The 21,341-nt window shown below is 45.4% G+C and overlaps 1 protein-coding gene across 9 annotated transcripts in view; it reads right to left on the bottom strand.

Moving 5' to 3' along the window:
* REEP1 (receptor accessory protein 1) overlaps positions 1-21,341 on the bottom strand; it is a 68,980-nt gene that overhangs the window by 34,823 nt on the left and 12,816 nt on the right. For 8 of the 9 annotated variants that reach the window (XM_017835240.1, XM_017835238.1, XM_017835243.1 and 5 more), the window contains exons 2-5: positions 6,719-6,791; positions 3,784-3,860; positions 1,841-1,961; positions 122-235 (exon numbers count right to left, since the gene is read on the bottom strand). In XM_017835240.1, coding sequence (XP_017690729.1) covers positions 122-235; positions 1,841-1,961; positions 3,784-3,860; positions 6,719-6,791 — 385 coding nt within the window. Of the gene's footprint in view, positions 1-115; positions 236-1,840; positions 1,962-3,783; positions 3,861-6,718; positions 6,792-21,341 lie in introns of all 9 variants that reach the window. The other variant, XM_017835239.1, reaches the window with a different exon arrangement.

Genomic DNA, 21,341 nt, shown 5'->3' with positions numbered 1-21,341 from the left:
TATACAAAACCAGTGGGAGGATCCCTACGCCCACCACCTCTCCCCCTCCACACTGTTGCTACTGTGGGCAGTGGATGCAGATGAGATGTTAAGGAGTCACCATCCTGGCCCGCACCTTTACCTTTGAAGCTGCCATGACGGCTGCCGTGGCCGCGACGTTCAGCCCCCGCTTCCCGAAGTGCACAAGGGCATCGTAGCTCCGGTCCTTTGCCTGGATGAGGCAGTCATCAATCTCCTGTCACAGCAGACAGCAAAACAAACGAAAAATAAGCACAAGAAGGGCAAGTTCAGACTATGCTCCCAGCCTCGTGCTCTTGGCAGAGCCAGGTCATCTTTTAGGGAGGAGCAGGTACCCTCCATCGCCTCCACCATGGCTGGAGAGAAGTTCACAGCCAGTGTTTGCAAAGAGAAAAGTTTGCAGGGGAAAAGTAACTCCCACTGCAGGCTTTGGGAACTCTTTATTCTGTGAATGGAAATTTGGGACCCAAAATTGTGATAAACTTGCACAGTGCAACCACCACCAACAAGTCCTGGAAGCAAGAGATCCACCTGGGCAGCATGGACCACGAGCTATTTGAAAACTATGGACTCTAAAGACAAATTGGATTGCCCCATAGTTAAAAATAATCATATGATGGCTCTGGGCAGCTGAAGCTGTATTGCCCTGTGTCCAGGACTGGTAGTCACAGAAGTATCCAAGTCATCTCTGCAATCACAGCAGTGCCCACTTTCAAATGCCCATGGAACTGGTAGGCCCAGAGCTTCTGGACTTTGATGCTGCTCATTATACAGTGAAACGGTCATAGAAGTTCCTTCCCTCTCCCTCCCTCCCTCCCTCGAGACACAGGAGTCTGGATGATAATGATGACAATGACTTCAGTAGTCAGCTGCTGGATTGCTGGGTTAGTGGGGACTGGAGGCTGTGAGGAGCTGTTGGGTGCTCAGTGATCCTCTTCCTATTCCCAGTAGCTAAGAGGTGGCAACCCAAAATGCATGAGACTACTTGTGAGAAGAGTAAGCAGAAGTTCACAGGAAGCAGAGAGACAGGGGACTGATCCCCACTGTCCTTCTTGGATACTGAGATACAACTGTTCATGCATTGCCTGTGCCTAAACAGAGCTTTCATTTCCAAAGCTGCCAAGGTCGGAAACTCAGTAATTTGCATGTTGATATGTGACCAATAGCTATACTTGGCCCATGTATTCACATGAGCCAAATGGATCTGCCTGACAATGCCCCATTCACAGCCACAGGGATCTCCTAGGCAGGCAAACAATCCAAGCTGTAACGTCCCCCTCCCATAATTAGCATCATTAATTTGAGGAAGACATTTTTTTAACCCAGGACCTCAACATACTACATGCCTTACTTCACCATATTATGTCTCCCAGCCAGGCATGTGTTTGCTAAGCCCATTTTAGACTGCCTGGGCTGTTTGTCTCATTGCTGCACAATGTTTTAGGCAGAGCTGGGAACAAAGTTGAGGAGTCCTGGCTGCCAGACCCTGTTTCTCTATTTGTCATATCCAGCCACAACATAGTTCTCCAGCTATATTCAGCCAGTACATGCAAAGCAGCTCAGGAGGTATTTTTATCCCCCTCCCTCCCAACTTCAAGTGCACAAAGATGAGTTAATACATGTGAGTGCACTGAACTGATGCCAGGATTTAAAAACACAACAACCATGAAAAACAAAACCACCAATCAAAAGGAGGTGATCAAATGATGAAGGAAGAGAATCAGCAACTCTCAGTCTTCCAGGAAAATGAGTGATACAGAGACTGGAGTAAACACACTGTAGTTCTGCTCCACCCAGAGAGGACCAAGGCACCTGTGATTACCTTTTCTTTTGAAGACAGCGTTGGATGGACAAATTTCCTGTAGAGGAGGCTGGAGCCTTTTGTGTACGGAGACAGCAGCCAAGCTACAAAAGCTATTTTGAGTTCATAGTAGAATGGAAACCTGGAAGAAAAAGAGCTGTTACTGTCCACTCCCAATTTAACCACTGCCCTTAATTAGAGATGCTCAGCATAGGAAAGGACTGGCCAGTCTAGCTCAGGGCAGCTTTTGCCTACCAAAGACTCCAAAGACCAGAACACGTTCACTCACCTTTGCACACATCTCAACTAAGCATGTGGGTGAATCTTTACTTGGTTATCAGGACCATTATTTAATGGTCTGGAAGAGACTCTAGGTGTGATAAGAGAAGCTTTCTACATGCAAAAAGCACTGGCGTTGCCTTCATAGTATCCCCAGTCATTGTAAGGGAGCAAAGACCAAACCAGCAAATCAATATTTCATTGATATATTTAGGCACATTTCACCTCTCTGCCTTTCTCCTTTTAAGATAACACTTATCTGACTGAAACTGAACTACAAGAACTTTTGTTGTGCAGATCCACACTGACTTTTAGGTAGTACAGCAAAATACAGAGGACACTAACCAACAACAGGTCATGCTTTACCTGTCACAACAAGTCAGGGACACCCTGAGATTAAACTATCCAGACTCTTTTCTGGAGCACAAAGCCCAGAGCTCAAGACTGGCCAGCCAGCAACATCCTCATGTGGGCAGGCAGGTTGCTGCCAGCAGTGTGATGAACAGTTGTTACCCTTTGTAGGCAGGGACCAGCAAGAGCAGCACAGAGACCTGTGATGGCAGTGGCCCAGCCCAGCTGGACCCAGACAGGCTCCTGCTGTGCTACACAACACTGTCACTGAGCCAGCCAGGTCTGATCCAGTGGGCCTCTGTGATGCTCCACTCTAAGCATGGATGTGCCAGGTTGGCCTTCCACCTCACTGAGGATCTCTACAGCACACTTGATTTCACAGGCTGGACAAGCCCTCTGTCACAACTCCTGAGAGACCCACATAATACATCCTCCAAAAACCAAAGTTCCAGATGAACACAGGGGAGGTAGATCTGCATGCAAATTAGATAGACAGTAGTGTCTTTTATCTCCTTTTCAACAGATCTGACATGTTGCCAAGTACCCCCGATTCCCTTTGTCTGGAAGACTCACTGGAGGCATGCAGGAACAGCCTGTAAGTGAGGGCCATGCTCTGCAGTTAAATTTTTATCCTCAAGTCTAATTGATCTCACTGTTTTCCACTAGAAAGGCCTTGCTAAAAAGAGCAACCAAGCAACAAACACTTTCATACTTGAGCATCCAAATTTAAGGAACTGAATCTGATAACTGGGCATTTATGCGCTCTTGTCTTGACAGATGACCAGGAATCCTTTCACTGGCACCAGAAAGCCCACATCAGTATGGACTGTTAACTGCCCTCCATCAAACCATAAACCCAGCCTAGCCAGGAACAGCAAAACATCCCAGGAACAACACCCACACAGCAACATAAAAAATCCTGTGTTGCAGGGCTGTTTGTGCTTGTCCCCCATAGTCTGTGTATTTACTGTAGGATACAGCCAGGCAAGTCCAGAACTATGCCTGTAGCTAAAGCCACTGTTGTTTACGTGATGACCTCTGCAAGCATCCAACGGGGCAATCAGCTGTGCCTTTCTCTGACAGGAAGGGACTGAGACTCCTGTAATGATTTCTCACTAATGAGATATCACTGAGTACTTCCACTTCTTTCTTGTTTTTCCTCTGACAGCACTGGGAAAGGAAGCGTGGCTCCTCCAGATAGAACACCTCTATGCACCTGAAGCTGTTGACCCTGTGTTCAGGAGTCAGTGCACCTTTGTGTCCCTTTTTCCCCCCTTGTAAACATTTCCATTTTCTTTCTCTCTCATGCCAAAGATCCCCCCTTTGGTGCTCACCAGCAAAGAAAGATATCCGTGAAGGTCTCTGCTGTTGTGAAGAGTGCAAATATGATCCAGTACATCATCCATTTGACCTGGGAAACAAAAACAGTAGCTGGTTCATTTTTCCCCAAAGGCCTCAAACTACCTCTTAGAGGCACAAGTGCACAAAATAACTCTCACAGAAATTCTTACCCACCCCTCCTCTGCCTTCCCTCATGTATTTAGCAATCATTGTGGACTTGAAGGTGCCAGAGTGTCCTTCACTTCAGCACATAACCCACATCAGATTTCCACAGGCCTTGGGAAGGTGACTGTCTGAGGAGAAGAAGAGTAGCCTGACTCTGTCCTTACAGAAGCTCCACTGACCAGCAGAGCACCACAGCCCTATCACAGGGCATTAAAAGTCTCACTTGGCTCATCTTAATGGCAAATGCTGTTATTATTAGGGTGTTGGCCAAACTACAATTAAGATAAAACGTAATTACTTACATAATATCTATAGCCCGGAAGAGGTAAAGAGGTGAGTGCCCATCCCATGATCCAGGGCTCAGGAGAACAATCAACTCACTACAATTCCTAAACCAGTGTGCAGCACTTGAGTGGCTGTGCCTGCTCCCATCCACACCCTGAGCACAGGGTAAGGATAAGGGCAAGGGCATTAGCTCAAATCCCTTACACGGGGCGTAGGTGAGAGTGTTTCATCTCACACTGGTAGTCTGAGCATGTGCTGTGCTGTCTCTGTGTTCAGCTAGGGAAACTCCACTGTGGGGTTGATGCATGGATGGTGTCCTTTGGGGTGACAACAACAGAGGGACTCTCTGGGGACCATGACCTGGTCAGGTGAACTGTAGTATCTCAAGGAATTCAGGAATCTGGAGATTTTTGTCTCTGAGCACTAAATGGCATTCAGAAGCACAGCTCAACTATTCTGATGTATGCAGTTTTGGTTCTTCTTGGGATTGCAAAGAGATAGTATGACAAAGATTGTTAATTTAAGTGAAAACTGTCTTTTAATTAGGTATATTTGAAAACAGAGTTCCCCAAGCAGCTTTGCTGGAATGTTGGAAAGCTTAAGGAAGCAAAAACCATGAAAATCCATGAATTAAAGAACTGGACTGTGTTATCTAAGGCTGAGATAATTGCAATAGAGCAAGGGAAGGCTGGAAAGAAGGCAGTACAAGCAGGTTTCCTACACCAGATGTTGCTCTGGGGAAGGGAGGATGGAGGTGTCAACAAATCTGGATCTCACCAGCTCAGAAACAGCTTCTCCATCTTCTCCCAGTGGGAGGAGTACCTGTACAGTGAGGACAGTACCTGTAGTCTCTCCCCATCTCCCTTTAGATACTGGAATTATTTCCTGAGCACCAGTCACTCAGCTACATAACTGCTCTCCTGGGATTTATATGTATATTTATATTTAGTGTTACAGCAATAATGGCATTGCCAAATGCCTGAGAGCACTGTCTTCCCAGGGCAGCTTCTGCCAGGCTTTTTACATAACTGCAACTCCTCAGAGCCTCAGTGCCAGCACGGCTCTCTCAGACATTACTGCCAGCAAAACTTTAAAACATAAACCAAGACCTGGTATGGATGGTCTTGGATCAGCTTAGAACAACATTTATCAAAATGACTATTACCAGCAGAAAACAATATATCCTAAAGTGATATAAGTTTTGACTAAAAAATGAAGGCTCTGACTGTCAGTGTAAATTATTACTTCATTTATTTTTTTTTTTAACTGTACCCTAATGGACATACTGCCACAACTGGTGTGTTGAACTAAAATCAATTGTTAAGTGCAGACCAGGTCTTACATCAGCTGCTCTCACATTTGGGTCATGACCTCATGCGTCTGATGTGAGTTCCTTTTTCGCAACTGAATTTCCAACAGGAATTGGACCCTTCAGCAAAATACTTTCTGGAAAGGGACTATGGAAACATTAAGTACCAGTAGCAGACACTACTTGGGGATGTTCATGCACGTCTCCAGTGTTTTCAAACAAAGAGTGTACAGACCCTGAGAAGCATAGCTGTGCAAGGGCTGCAGGGATATTTTGTCTGAAGTCTCTGCTGTGCTCTGTAACACTTATGACCCTCAAAATATCCAAAATCATTTTCTGAAGGAGGAGAATGATTAAAAAAAAAATCTCAGCAGCCACAATGAGTCCCAGTTTGAGCCTGCACTAAGGACTTAATGGGATAGCCATCTATGCTGTTACCCAGAGGAGAAAATGGGCTTGTCATCCCTAGGATCTTGAGAGGATTGAAGAGTCAAGATCTGGAGGCTGAGCTGGGTTCAATGAAGTCAACAGAGCTCAGATTGTGAAGGGCACTACAAATCCTACAGGACCCCAACAGCATGCAAGTGCTTTTGATTCTCCCACACATCACTTTCCCTGATGGCCCCAATGTGCCTTTAGAAACCGGGGCCCAGGGAAGATTTCTCAGCAAAAGGACAAGAGAGCACACCCAGCTGCCAGACCTGCCTGTAAATAGGTCGCTCTGCAAGGCAGGATGTTTCCGTCTGAGGATTCAGTCGTATGTGCTTCCAGTTGCCTCCTCTGATCCTTGTTTTGAATGAGCAGTTAAAGCTTCAGGGCTTTTTGAAAAGGCTTTGATTTATGCTGCTCTTCAGAAACAAAGGAGAGCACACAAAGCTCTGGATGCCAAATGCCTTTTAAGTCGGCTGTATATAGCTCAGCTCGCACCATCAGAGGAACGGCACACACTTGTCAGGGAGCACATCCACTCAGCAGAGGAGCCAGAAGCACAAACCCAAGGCTTCTTATTTGAGATCTGTGCCCAGCAATCAGTCAGTTCACCTACAGGCCAGTCTGCCCCTTGTACTGGTTTATGAGATTTCCCAGAACATGGGCAACACCTTCACAATGTGGTGAGGAGCAATCTTAGAAAACGAACCCACAGCACAGCCACAAACCTCATTACTCACATATTCTTTGATGTCCTTTGATTTCACGGCTTTGTAAGAATAATATGCGGGGTAAAGTGTGCCAAATATAAGCCTGGAAAAAAACAAATAAACAATAAATGGATTAAATTGATTTCCTGTCACAGAGAACTATTTTTTCCCCCTGTGTTTTAAATGTGTTTTTTGCACTAGTAAAAAGTGTTAGGATTTGATTTAAGCTTGAGTGCACTAAGTACAGTACAGGAGTGATTTTGCATCACTGAATTCAGAGAAACTATTGCCAGTGACATGAATGAAGAGCAGGGATGCAGGATGAATTTCCTTTCAGAATGGTCTCCATAGGTCATACCCTATGAGTTACACACAAAACAAAACAACCAAACCAAGGCCACCACACTTTAAAAAGGAAATTAAAAATCTGATTTCAAAACAACCTACTGTGACACCAGGAATGTAGGAGTATTGCTTTCAGAGGCAGGGCAAAATGAGAATCATTTGTCTAAAATCCCTTCCACCTCTATTCGATACTCTGAAATGCTGGGAGACAATAAAGAAGGATCCAAGTTCTCCTGGCACAAGGGTTTGAATGCTGAGGCCTTATCCTACATTAAACCTGATAAAGGGAAGAATCCTGCACTGTTCACTAAAGTCAATTTGGGCTCATCAAAGGAGGAAGAATCTGCCAACCAAGATATACCAACAGAATCAGGCCTAAAAATCCCTGCTCTGCTGTTCTTTCAGACAGTTTCCTTTCATTTGCAAGTCTGAAAGGGATGCTGTCAGCTTCAAGATTTCATGTAAGAAAGAAATAAGGATCTGTATGTTAAAAATAGCACTACTGAGAAAAAAAGGTTGAGAATTTTTTATACTAACTCCTCTCTGCATCACTGCCTACATGCTTATTCACTTGGATTATTCCGGACATAAGCATAGGCTTGTCAAAACCACTTTGCCCTGCCCAGGTTTCAGTCGGTTTTATTCAGTGCAGGAGGATGATGCTGCAAAGTCTAAATTTAATAGATTGCAGGGGGGTGTCTATTGGCTTGCAGGTACCCATTTTTCCACTAAAGCTTTTGCTTTAAATTCATACAACTGTTTCCACTGCTGCTGGGAATGAAAATGATCAATGTTTCAGTCCCTAATTGTGGAGCCACACAGACCTGCAGTCATCCTTTCCCTCCTGCCAGCAGTGACTGTGTGCCGTGGGACTCACAATTACAGTCAAGTCCATTACGTGCATAACACATTAAAAATTAACACTCTGGGATATGGTGTTCCACGGTACTTCCCGTAGCTCAAGAAGGTATTTATGAAAGAATGGGGTGAGCCAACACACATCTTGATTTCCAAAGCAGTGACCGAAGGCGATTTGCCTGCTATTCATCATGCTCACCGTAGCATAGCTCAGCAGAACCTGGAGCACAATGAAGACTTCAGAAAAGCCAACTACTGAGTGAGGGGATCCAATATTTTACAGAGGCTTCACACTTGCTTCAAAAAGCTTTGCAGCAAACAGCCAGCTCTGAACCTATTCCACCCACAGGGACTGTGCTATCTGCAAGGATCAGACACCAACACTCAGAGAGAATCTGGGAAACCAAGCGTTGTTTTTGTCCCTTGCAGTATCTTACCAAACAGCAACGGGTTAAGGCAAGGACAGACAGACAGACAGACAATGGCCTGATCCTGTTCTCACTGAGGCTAATAACAAATACTCCAAGTTCAATCGTAGCAGGACCTAATCCAGAGAAAGTAGAGCTCACAAAAGGAAGAAAGCTCCACAATATTCAGAAAACAGCTGAGCACATGGATAATATTTTTGGCTCTCCTTATAAAGAGCACCGCAATGCTGTCCTTCCTTCTTGGCCTGGGCTGACTGCTATCTCACGCTTTTATTTCCTGCAAATAATCACTGAATGATTGATATTCATTTCCTCAGTTTGTGCTGGCAACAGAAAGTCACTGGATCCTGAAGAAAAAAACAGTTTAAAGCATCACTAGAAAAGAATTAGTTGCTGACAATAAAAATAGAGGAAAAAAAAACTAAGAAAAAAATGCTGTGAGGGAAGGAAACTGTGCAATAATTTTGCATAGGCAGAGCAAGGGACAGTTAAGAAGGTGATGTGCTCTCCCTAAACTGGAGATTGAGAGTTTCACTGATTTGCCTTGTGGTGTGTTGTGTGCATATATGGACATTTATTACTGCTATGATCTACCAGACTGAAAACTGTTTTAAGGAATGTTGGAAGCCAGTCTTGTCACTGCTGTGGCTTACTATGTGGCTTGGGATCACTTAACCTCTGGGCACACCCTACAAATGGAAGATGAAAGATGTCTGGGCATTTCTCTAGAGCATACTCAAGGTTTTAAAGACAAATACTTGCACAAAGAGATATTTCAAATAGTCTCTTGAACTTACTGTCTTCACTTGGCTTTGAATCAGGGTTGAGTACAATTGATTTAATTCAAACACACACATCAATCCTCTATCTCTTCTCTCAGTTCCTCTCCCTTGCTGAAGACAATGCTTCTCGCTTCCCCCTCATCCAAGCTTCCTGTGTAATTCAAGTTATGGTTGATTCCTGCCTTCCTTCATCCCTGTGCTCAGACTGTTGCCAAATCACTCCTGCACGCTATACACAAACCCAAGGCTGATCTTTTGTCCCTCTGCCCAGGCCACGAAATCATTCCTTGTCCAAGTCTCTTTTCTACCTCCCTTGTGTGGTCTCTACCCCATTGGGATGAACCAGTGTTTAAACTTCTCCCCTGCTCCCTCCTCCCCCACCCCTTTGGCCTACCAAGCTGAAGTAACTTCACTTTGCTTTCTGTGCCTGTTCCTAAATGCTGTTGGTTTGGCCTTTTGTCACATCCCACCTCAGTCCCTTCTCTCCTTTAGTGATTGCAGTGCCACCAGCTTCTTCCTCTGCTGTTCCTTGTGTGTCTTCTCCCACACCCTGGAGGCTCCTGTGCTCCTCTCCCCCCACTGCAAATCAGCCCATCACCTCCAAAACAAGCTGTTCCCTGGCAGTTATCCTGACAGCCCACAGTTTGAGAGGCCCAGTCATAAAAATTCCAAATGTATCATTCCCTAGTTCCTCCTCATCTCTACAATTTCCTGCAACACTCCTGGTGTTTTCTGAACCACACCACAGGACCTTCAGCTTTCCTCACACATCCCCAAAATCGCAGCACAGGCCCGCAGTTCCCTCCCACAGCTGCCAGCTGCCCTGGGACCCACACATGCTGTGACTCCGGTGTTACTTGCACCGACTGTCTGCCTGGCCAGCCAAATCAGGGACCTACCCATGGAGTCAACACTGCAGCTTTCACCTCCTGGTGGACACTGCTATGAGACAATCTCTTATTCAGCAGCTAATTCTCAGAAATAATGTAGAAACTTAATATTTGAGACTTCTGTGACCCATCTATTTTGGCCACAATCACTTTGCGGATCCAAAAAACTAGCAGCAGTGGAAAAACAGACTGCTTAAGTCTCATTTCCTTAGGAAATCAGAGTTCAACCCGCTCCCCACCCACTTCCATCTTTCAAAGCTCCTTTGAATGAGCCATGTACCCAGGAAAGCCTTGGCCCCCTTACCCTCTGTGCAGAAGCAGATATCCTGATCAGCAAACCTCCCAGAGCTGGAGGTAGTAATTGCCACATTTCAAGCTACAGAAACATGTTCTACAGGCTGGGCTAAAGCAAACACATACCCTCGGGGTACGGGGAAAGGCAAAGGAAATGGTGACATCCATCAGTGAGGTAGGAAAAGCTCACTTGCAGCACTAAACAAATAACTACAGCAGCCTGACAGCCCTTAACAGTGCTCCATGCTGGAGGTCTACACCAATTACAGTTGCCTTGAAAAAGGACAGAACAGCAGCTGTAAAGAAATTACTGAAGAGTCAAATAACTGTGCAACAGAAGGCAAAAATCTAAGGAAAAGGTTAGTCTGCCTAAAGAATAGGATAAGGATTAATGCTGAAAATCTTATAATCCTATTAGGTACCTCAGCAGCAGCAATCCCCAGTCTGGATCGTTACATGTGCTTCTGGTCGTTCTTTGTCAAAAGGGACACAGTGGAGGCAGGAGGGGAAAAGAGAAGGGCAAGGAAAGTGTCTGGAAGAGCACTGGGGAAGATCCATATGAGGGATCTTCGTATTGTAGGGCTGCAATTGTTTTTTACAACATAAACAAATAACTGAAATTATTTTCTCCTTCTCCCGATGCAGTGGAAGGGGATGCTCAACTCAGTCAAGACAATGAAGCCAAAAGAAGGTGAGAAACCCAGGAGGTAATTTGTGGAACAGACTGACTGTATTTGTTTATATAATCACATTAGGTAGGATTTGTGGTTTGGTTTTGGTTTTCATTATTCAAGTTTACCACTAAATAAGACAGGAGAGGATGAAGCTTACCATGTTGTGGGGTTTCCTGATTATCAGGGGAATAGTAAAGCAATTGAACTGTTGGCTCCTCTTTAGCAAACCCTGTCATATTCCAGGGAAGCAGCTGCACCAGCACTAAAGCTCCTCCTGTCTCCACTTACCAGTACAGCCACAGCCAGCCCCGGCTATTATATCCTTCTATTCCTTCTCCAGATCTGCTGGCACAGGGATCTGACCAGCACATAGCACAGGCTATCCCAGATGTGACAATATTCCTAACAACATCTAGGCTATAGCCTGGGGATCAGCCTCAGAGCTGCTACCCTGGCCTGGGAGGGCCCCCATGAGTTCTCATGATTTGGTGACGCTGCTTTCCCTAAGGAAAAGTTATTTACCTGCAAAATTAACTCTATCATTCCATAAAGCAGCCACTTAAATAAATGGAAAGACTCTCAGCGATTCTCAAGAGTACTCACCAGGACTCAGGTTACCTCCAGAAACGCCTGCACATCCACTCCCTTGAGCATTTTTAACCACGGGGGTATTTTCTGGGTTTGTGTATTTGTAACCTGTTACAAATATACCAGCACGGCGCCGTCTACATCCCAAGCCATCCAAGTTTTGCTCCTCTGGTTACCATGCCACCAGTGGTGTTTAGGCTGCCCAAACACTTAGAACATTTTACTACCAACACAAATAGAACAGCCCTTATTTTGCCCATAAATAACTAATGTTTCCATTTCATTGGCACACAGCAGCCAAGATGACAAACTTCTGCTCCCAGAGATGGACACAGTTGGGAATCACTGAGATATTTCCTATTTCCTCAATATGTTCACTGGCTAGGGTGAGCTTCTTACACATGGAGCAGCAGCTGAGCTGTCACCACACCAGGATTCCTCGCTGAAGCCACCAAGAAGGGTGCCAATAGGTTTGTGTTCCTTATTATCGTCCTAATTAACGTTCACACAGTGTCACAGACTAAAAATAAATGTCACTGTCTTTGCACCACAGGTTCCCAGTTTAAATCCAGCAGCCAGGGATGTGAAAATAAGCAGTGCACAAGGCCAGGGAAAGGGTTAATGTGAGCCCCTGGACAGGTCAAATGCCTGATATTCAAGAAAGGACTGGGGTAGAGGAAGCACCAGCTGCAGAGGAGGTTCTGGGCTGATATTCCCTGGGAGGTGGCTCCTGCAGTTTCTTTGTGGCCATTTTGCAACAGAAAGGTGGCTCCAGGGAAGTTAGGAACTTGCCTATTCTCCCTCAGGGTTACAGTTGACACTATCCCCACCCTGGGCCCCAGGAGATGTGGATACCTGGCCATGCAAGACCTACATCCCGATACACTCTGAAAATATCAGTGACAAAAATATCCCCCAAGGAAAGCGCTGGGTCCTTACACCCCTGAGACAGATCAGGCTCACTCATTTGCAGCTTGAATCAAACATCCTTGTTCAGTCCCCGAACACAACTGTGCAGATGTGCCCATGTCACTCAGCCAGTCACGCACTGACTCCACAGGTATCAACAAGGTGTAAAGCTCCACTTAAACAGTCACCCCGCACATCCACCTGCTTCAGGAAACATTCCTCTGCACCATCTTGGTGGGTGATCTGCTCAGTCCTTGTCCTCATCAGCGCTTCCAAAGCACCATGAAAATCCACAGTGCTAAGGCAGGCCAAGGAGAACTCGGTGTCTAACACAAAGACTCTGCTTTCCATCCAGATCCACCTCTGACTTCCCAGCCAGGCTACTAAGGAGCAAACTGAAACTTCATCTTGGTTAATGTAACCTAACGGCTGAGGAAACCCAATCACTCCTCCTGGTGTATCTGCAGGGCACAGGGACCCTGACTGTCCTTCCAGCAGAAATAGCAAGTCAAGGGCTGTCCTTGGTGCTTCTAATTTAAGCAGTCTTGATCTTCCCAAAGCAGCACATACTGCTCTCCAGTTGACATGGCCCTTTTTTGTTTTCTCCATCCAGGGCACTCCTCACGTGGGAGCTGGAAGATGGCCAGGCACAAACAGGTGAAGCAACGTGGCAGCAGGGATGGGTGGAGGAAGTGGCCTTGGCCAGCCTGGAGCTGTCACACAGCTGCGCTTGGGTCGCAACAACCCCATACAGCACTCCAGGCTGGGGGCAGAGTGTCTTGAAAGCTGCTCAGCAGAAAGGGACCTGTGGGTACTAGTTGAGAGCCAGCTGAACATGAAGCCAGTGAGAGCCCAGGTAGCCAAGAAGGCCAAGGCATCTTGGCCTCTATCAGCAATAGTGTGGCCAGCAGGACCAGGGCAGTCATTGTCCCCTTGAATTTGGCACTGGTGAGGCCACACCTTGAATCCTGAGTTCAGTTTTGGGACCCTCACTTCAAAAAAGGACATTTAGGTGCTGGAGCATGTCCAGGGAAGGACAACAAAGGTGGTGAAGAGACTAGAACACACGTCCTATAAGGAGCAGCTGAGGGAACTTGGGTTGTCCAGTCTGGAGAAGAGAAAGCTCAGGGGAGACCTCGCTGCTCTCTTCAACTACCTGAAAGGTCTCTTCTGCCATGTCTCAAGTGAAAGGATGACAGAAAATGGCCTTAAGTTGCACCAGGGGAGGTTCAGATTGGACACTAGAAAAAAAAATTCACTGAAAGAATGGTCAGGCATTGGAGTAAGTTTCTCAGGGAGGTGGCAGAGTTACCATCTCTGGAAGTTTTCAAGAGGTGTCTGGATGTGGCACTTGGAGATATGGTTTAGAGGTGATTATGGTGGTGCTGGGTTGACAGGTGGACCAGATGATCTTGAAGGTTTCTTCCAATCTCAATGATTCTGTGAACTATTACGTTTACTCACTTAATAGTTTACTCCTATTTACTCACTTAATAGTTTACTCCTATAGGGGCCTCTGGTGGTCTAGTGGTTAGGGTGCAGGACTCTCACCGCTGCGACCTGGGTTCGATTCCCGGCCCCCCGGGCAGATGGAGCTCGTTAGCCCTGTGAGGCAATCCATCTAAGAGAAGGTCACTCTAAACAAACCTATGTTCTGAGACCTTCACTGCCACTGTCCGAGTTTCACTCGGCCCCGGCAGATGAACCTCAGGATTAAAGGGTGGGCTCAGTTCAGCGCACGCTGTGTCTCACCTAAAAAATCCACTGCGCAGGCTCGAAGGGTTAATGACCTTTCCCAAATCTTCGCTCGCGAAGACTGGCCATTATTATTATTAGTTTACTCCTATGTTCAGATAGGTCTAAAGAAGATAAACCTGTCCCCACTTTTCCCTTTCCCCTCGCTTCTTGTTACAGGAAGAAGACAGAAATGCTAAAATAATACTACCACTGAGGGAGAGACCTTGTAAAATATTGGGCTTATGATAATGTGTGTGATGCCTATTAAAATCTGACATTCCCACTAAAACTACCAGCAATGAAAAGTCTCACAGGGTTATGTTTACACTGACACCCTTAAGTATCATATTTAAAGCCCGGTCAAGATTAGGCAGGTACTTAACCCTCCCCAAGGTTACTGTTCCAGGCTCTCTTCAAACTCAGGCAGAACTGCATCAGTTTACGCACAAGCCAAAGCTTCAAAGTTTTCTTTACAGTCCTTCAGGACACAAAAGGCCTGTGTAGCTGCTATAAAAATACCCCACGGCTCTGCAGCTATTTTAGGAAGCAAATTCATCGCAGGTAGAGGCTTACTAAGCCGGTCTGTTCTACTTCACGCTGCCTTCAGTGGGGCTGCCAGGCCCAGAGCGCTGCCGAACGAGGGGAATGTGTCTGTCACCGAGGCAATGTTTTAAAGCGGGTCTGCGTGGAGGGCGTGCAGGGCTGGTGTGGGGCCCGGACCCATGGAGAGAAGCTGTGTTTGACAGGAACGCTGTGCCTGGCACACGCCCGAGGCTCCGAGCAGCTGCCTGCAAGAGATAGTGTTTCGTGGGCCTCCCCGGAGGCATTTGCCCTGTCGCTGCTCCTCCCCTCTCGGTGCTCCAGCTCAGCAGCACGGCAGGAGAAAGCAGCCCGCGGCTCTGAGCCTTCTCCCAGCGCTGGCACGGGCCCTTCCGGGGACGGAGAAATAATTCATCAAAGTGTGATACTGAGGGCAGTAAAATCTGTGCCTTCTAGACAAGAAAACACTCTCTGCTGTGTGACCGGGTCAGATCTGCACCCGGCTTCGCTGCTCCAAAGAGCCAGGGCTCAGCACCTGTGAGCCCCGATGGTTTCCCTATCCAGTACTGACCTGTGGTTCCTGCTTCGAGAGCTCTGCCTTTTCCCAAGCCAAATAAATGGCAATTTGAAAACTAAATGGTATGTTTTAGATGGGAAAGGCTGCCTTTCCTGACTCTGGAGAGGGGGATGTTTATGTGGGAAAAAGCTTTTTTAGCAGCACTGACATATTCCAGAAATGACAGATGGTCTAAAATCTGCATTGTGAGTTAGCCTACAGATTTATGGTAGGCTCATGATATGAAAAGGAACAGAAAGAGACTTATAACCTAACCAAATGAATTTCTAGGCTAAAAAAGGTATGAAACATGGACTGCATATCAACAAAGAAGCTCTGTATTATTTTCATACAATACCCCATCATGCTGCAAGTATTATTCTGGAATTATTTTGACTGATACTATGAATCACCTTTTAGGAAGCGTAACCACATAGAGAAATCTGAATTTAGAGCATAATCCTACTATATTCTGTATATCCAAAAACTCAGTTCAGGTTATGGAAGACTTCCACCATCAAACCGTAAGTGGTTTGATGTCTGAGGAAGTGGTGAGAAACACTAAAGCTCCTGTTTGTCAACCCCTCACTGAAAGACAGGTTTAGACTTTCAGTGGTGTACTCATGGGATAGAAAACAGGAATAAAAAATTAAATTAAACTATAACCCATCCAAATCAACTGCAACATAACTTCCTTAGAGTATTGTTACCTCAGCTTCCCCGGGACAGAATATTACTAGAAGTTCTCAACTAAATGCAAGGAATATTTCAGCTCACCAGTGTAATTTGAAAATCAAACCAGAAGACGTCTTTGGCCCAAATATTCATCTAAAGCCATGAAAAATGTTGACTACCCATGGATGTCAAATGATTCGATCCACTAAAACAAATCTAGTAGTCCCAAGGCTGCTCCAAGTAGCAGTAGGCTTTGGGAATCTCCACAAGCTCTTGGAGGAGGACAGAAACCCCAGGCAGATCTCTACACTAGCCAAGGAAAGCAGTTCAGCACAGGAACAGCTATCAGGCACAGTCATGGCCAGCTTGGTGCAAAACAGCCTGAGGAGAAAATCTTACTGTCTGGGCATTTCTGTAAATACCACAGAGTCACAGAATGGAAGGGACCTTAACAATTATCTTGTTCCAACCCCCTGCCATGGGCAGGAACACCTTCCACTAGTACGGTGGATATGGTGGATGCTGGCAACTTAACAATAAACAGCGTAACTCCTTCCATCAGGAACTGACTTGCTTACATCTCTGAGGACTCCAGGACATTAACCAGAAAAACCAGAAGACCAAATATTTGGAGAAACCAATCACACTGAAACGTGTGGGACCCAACTCAGTTGTAAGCTCTATGTTCCAGAGCTAATATCTACCTCCTATTTAAGTAAACAAACAAACCCCCACATCCATGTTTAAAACATTTCTTCTCATTTTGATAACACATTTCAAAGTAAAAATATTATTGTCTTTAATACCAAAGCTGATGGCACTACTACTGATTTCTGATTATTTCTACTTCACAGAGTTTTGTGTCTATTTTAAATTACAAGAAAGTGAGACATATTACAATGACACGGGAAGATCATGTCAGGAACGTGAACTGTGCCCAGTTTTCAACTCCAGTTTTAAAGCAAGAGTGTAGAAAAACTAGGGTAAGATGATTCTACAGGTAATTTCAGAATATTCAGCCCATCCTCATGCTGTGGTTAGCAGGAGTGTCAGAATGCCACATGCTAAATATAACAGCTGTGACATTGCCGGGAGTTCACGGGCCATGCAAACCACGCTTCTCTTTCTGGCCTACAGACACAGATTGGTATTTCTTCTGGGTGCTATAAACATTTCAGGGAGGGGCTGGGCACCTGCTTTTTTACTAGGACTTGCATAATTTTTAAATTTTTTTTTCTAAAGGAAGGAAAATGAGACACTGTCACACAGCTTGAAAAAGAAAGACTTCTAGTCTTTTCCCACATGCATTTGACAAGGATTTCTAGTGTGAATTTAATAGAGTTCTTTCCTCCAGAGTCTTTTCTCATTTCATTCATCTTTTTTAATCCCTCCATTTTATACGGCTAATAACAGCATTGTAATGAAATGCATGGTGCAACTGAGATAAACACGGAGGGAGAGATCTCCAGCTGGAGCTAAACTGATACAGACCAGCCCCCAGTCTAACCCAGATATGAAGGAGAGGAAATCAGAGGGAAACAAGCCTCTGTACTGAAGCCATGGATCACTAATGAATAATCAGTCAGAGCTGCTGGCTACACCTTGGAATTCAGCTTCAACTACAGTAAAATTATTTGTCTCTAATTAAAATTAATTAAAAGAAAAATGACCATTTAGTGGCTAATCCTAAACCATAGTGTTAGGATAAGTGGTACAAAACAGCAGGTAGGGGAGCCTGAACAATACACTGACCAGTCACCTCTTAGGGCTGTTCCAGGACAGCATCAGTCCTGTGAGAGTGACACCGATCACGACAGGTTAATGGGAGAGGCTTTCTAGAGCACTTCACAGACTGGGGGTGCTTAGTACCTACAGGGCTGTGAGACTCATTATGGGATGCATGGGCAGACAGTGGACTAGGGCTCACACACGAAAGGAAAAGCACACCAACATGACTAGGAGTGGCAGCCTGCTTACTCTTGTTCCATATCTTGCTCCTTCACATACTCACCCATGATGGTCACCACGTTAAAATACCTACTGAACCTCCTGGAGTTCTCCTGAAGGACACAGGGGACAGCCAGCACTGTGGCTTCTGGACTTCCAAGGAACTTCATCGATAGTGCTCAGTAGAGAGTAAGAGCACTTCCTCCAGGGTTGACTCTGGAGGAACAGACTCACCTGGTAACTAAGCAGCAGCACTGACCCCCTGCCAAACATAAATTGTGAGCCCATTTTCTCCCATATCAACGAGCAGCAGGTGAGATATTTAAAAAGCCCATCAACACTAAACCAAACCACTGTAAACACCTTTCTTCCCCACACTCTCCCATCTGAGAAGAGCAAAACCTACATGACAGGTATCACTTAGTGTGCTACTGGAAACTGTCCAGTGAATGTACTGTAAGAAATACAAATATGTCCTTTAGACTGGAATCACAGTAATTTTGGTAGGAAGTGGTCTCTACAAGTCTTTAAGTCAAAACAGGACTAACTCTGAGTTTCTATCAGGTTGGTACAGGCCCTGCCCAGTCAAATTTTCAGTATCTCCATCTCTGGACTCCTGTTCCAGTGTTTGCTCACCCCCTTTGGAGAATTTTTTTACATTTAAACAAAATTTTCTTTGCTGCAGCTTGTTTCCATTGCCTCTCACCGTTTTGCTTGTGCCTCCACAAAAAGCCTGGCTCTGTGTTCTCTGTACCAACCCACCACATTTTTGAAGACAGCAATGACACTTCCCCTTCACCATCTCTTGTTCAGGCTGAACAAACATCCCACTCACCTCTCCTGGAGCACCATGTGCTCCAGTTCTCTTCCACTGGATTCACTGCACTTGGCCAGTGCCGCCTTCATACTAGGGACACCCAAATGGGACACACTGCTCCAGACAGACACTCCCTCACACTTTCCAAGCAGAGGGGAACAACCACTTTCCTCAGCCTGCTGGATAACCCTCTTATTGAACCAATTCTGTGTCAAGATCTGGAGAACAACAACACTGCGCCATGCATATCATGAGAAGTACAGAAGCACAAGGGACCCACTCCCCAAATGATGAGGAGACCCTTGCTGCTTAGAGAACCTTCTTGCTCAGCCACATCACCCCCTTTCCTTTGCAAGTGGTGCTGTCCCCAAAGAGATAAGCTGGGGAATACCAAACTTGGCTGCTAAGGGAAGCACCACACTGGTTTAACTCTGTGATTTAACACAGACTGGGTTGCTGTTACCAAAGAGCTTCAAAACAAGGGGTAAGGAGATGAAATGAATATTTACAAACACTGCTTTGAGTCTCTTGCTCAGCCATTGTGGGGGAGCTAGAAGAACAACTGGATTTCCCTTATCTCTACAGCCACATACTCACAGGGTAAGGCTTTGTGTCATTAAGTGTGCAGTTTAATTATAATGGTTTTATGGTAATGCTCTCGCATGATCTTTTCTTACATAAAGCCACTAGTTACTTCCATGCCAAACACCATAACCCACGGTACATATCTGGAGATGACACCTCCTTTCTTCTGCTGGGGCTGGGAACCTCATAGGGAAAGTAAATTACCCATACATGGCTAATAGTCATGCTATAAACATTTTTAAAAGGATCAGAGGCTACAACGTCCAGCAAAGCCTTGATCAAGCTAAAATTGATTTAAAGGGCTTTCTTAAATGACAATCTCCATCAGAGCCCCTAAATTCATCCTTTAGAAGTTGGTGAATTCTATTTGCAGGTTAAATGAAGAAAGATTAAATGGAATTGATCATCAGAAGTGTTACATTCAGCACTTTCAAAGGGTTGATCTATGTTAGTAACAGGACAACTACACCCTCCAGGGTTCAGGACGCTTTAATTTCTCTGACCTTCTAATTCCCAGAGGCTTTTCAGGACCATAACTGAGTGCATAGCAGGACCCTAAGCACAGAAACACCAGGACCTCTGTAAGTTGTACCATCCTCGATTACTTCTCTCCAGGCCTTTGAGAAACAGTTGAGTTCTCAGATCCCCATTGTACATTTTGGATCCTCGTGGGCCCAGCTGAGCATTCCCCTGGCTGGACATTCATCATGCACCGCTGACACACAACAGCTGCATCTGTTGTGCCTTTAACTTGCTGGGGTTGGGAAGGATATTGCTGTTTCTGGCTCAGACCATACCAGCACACAGTGTGGGTGGACCAACATACTCCCAGGAGGAGATGCAGTTGCACAGCCTCCAAAATTCATGCCATTCCCTGAGTAACACTTGCATATTGCCCAGAACCACAGCCCAAGTTAAAACATTTCTGACTTGCAATTCACTTTGCAGGTGCATGTGACAGATATAACTCGTGCAATTTGTACAGAGCATTCTAAAATACCTTTGGTTTTGCTCAACAAAGAAGATATATGTACAAGTGTACATTTCAAGACAGAAATACTGGAATTTAGACACATTTCCTTAGCCACTCTGGGATGTTTCTTAAAATGCAAGGCTTCTGTTCTGAACTTTGGAGTCTCTTTACATCTATTTAACTTTCCTACATAATGATTCATCCCACAACTGAATATATTCTGCTACAAAAAGACAATTCCTTCTCTGTTCCTCCCAAATAATTTTATCTCACTAAGTATCCCCAGGTTTTGTATTTCTTGACCAACATTCATTTCCTTTTCCAACATCTGCTATTTTCCAATCTTACCATAGCTTCTCCCTGAAGCTTAACAGGTTAAACACTTTCCTGTTACACCAAATACTCTAAATTTCAGCCCCTGTAGCGTCCTAGTAAGTGAAGTTTGGGTCTTTAACTAAAGATAAGACAGGGGAAGGGATTTTTTTCCACTTCCACCAATTTTCATAGTACAACTACTATTCACCTGCATTACAGTTTTTAACAACCAGCTATTACCTAAAGTGCAGGAGGGACTGAAGAGGGAGGAGAGGGATATTACTGAAACATCTCACAGCGCTTCACACTGAGAGCTTCACAATGACATCTGGAGATTATAGGTTTGGGACAGAGACATTCTTAGGGTAAAAATCTCTAGAGAAACCTGAGATGGCATGTATCTACAGGTTCCATTGACCATGCTGGCAACTAAATGGTTTTCACTGCAAATAGCAGCTTGGTCCGAGCCCAGGCAGAGCCAGTGCGAGAGCTGGAGGGAGAAGTCGCAGTTTCCAGGCTCTGCTTCTGTGCCAGCCTTTCCCACCTCCACATTACACCCAGACGATCTCACTGGGAGCACAGCTTAGCAAGGCAGGACTACCAATCCCCACATTTGTTCATTTAATCTCATCAGGTGATTTCTTGGAAGCTATTTGGGGAGCATCTCCGTTCAGAATAAAGTATCAGACAATGGCTTCTCAGAAAAGAGCACACAAACAACCTCGCAGGTTCAGAGTACA

Source organism: Lepidothrix coronata, unplaced genomic scaffold (genome assembly GCF_001604755.1).
Source record: "Lepidothrix coronata isolate B3197 unplaced genomic scaffold, Lepidothrix_coronata-1.0 Scaffold252, whole genome shotgun sequence".
Lineage (NCBI taxonomy): Eukaryota > Metazoa > Chordata > Aves > Passeriformes > Pipridae > Lepidothrix > Lepidothrix coronata.
This window is presented reverse-complemented; position numbering and strand designations above follow the sequence as displayed.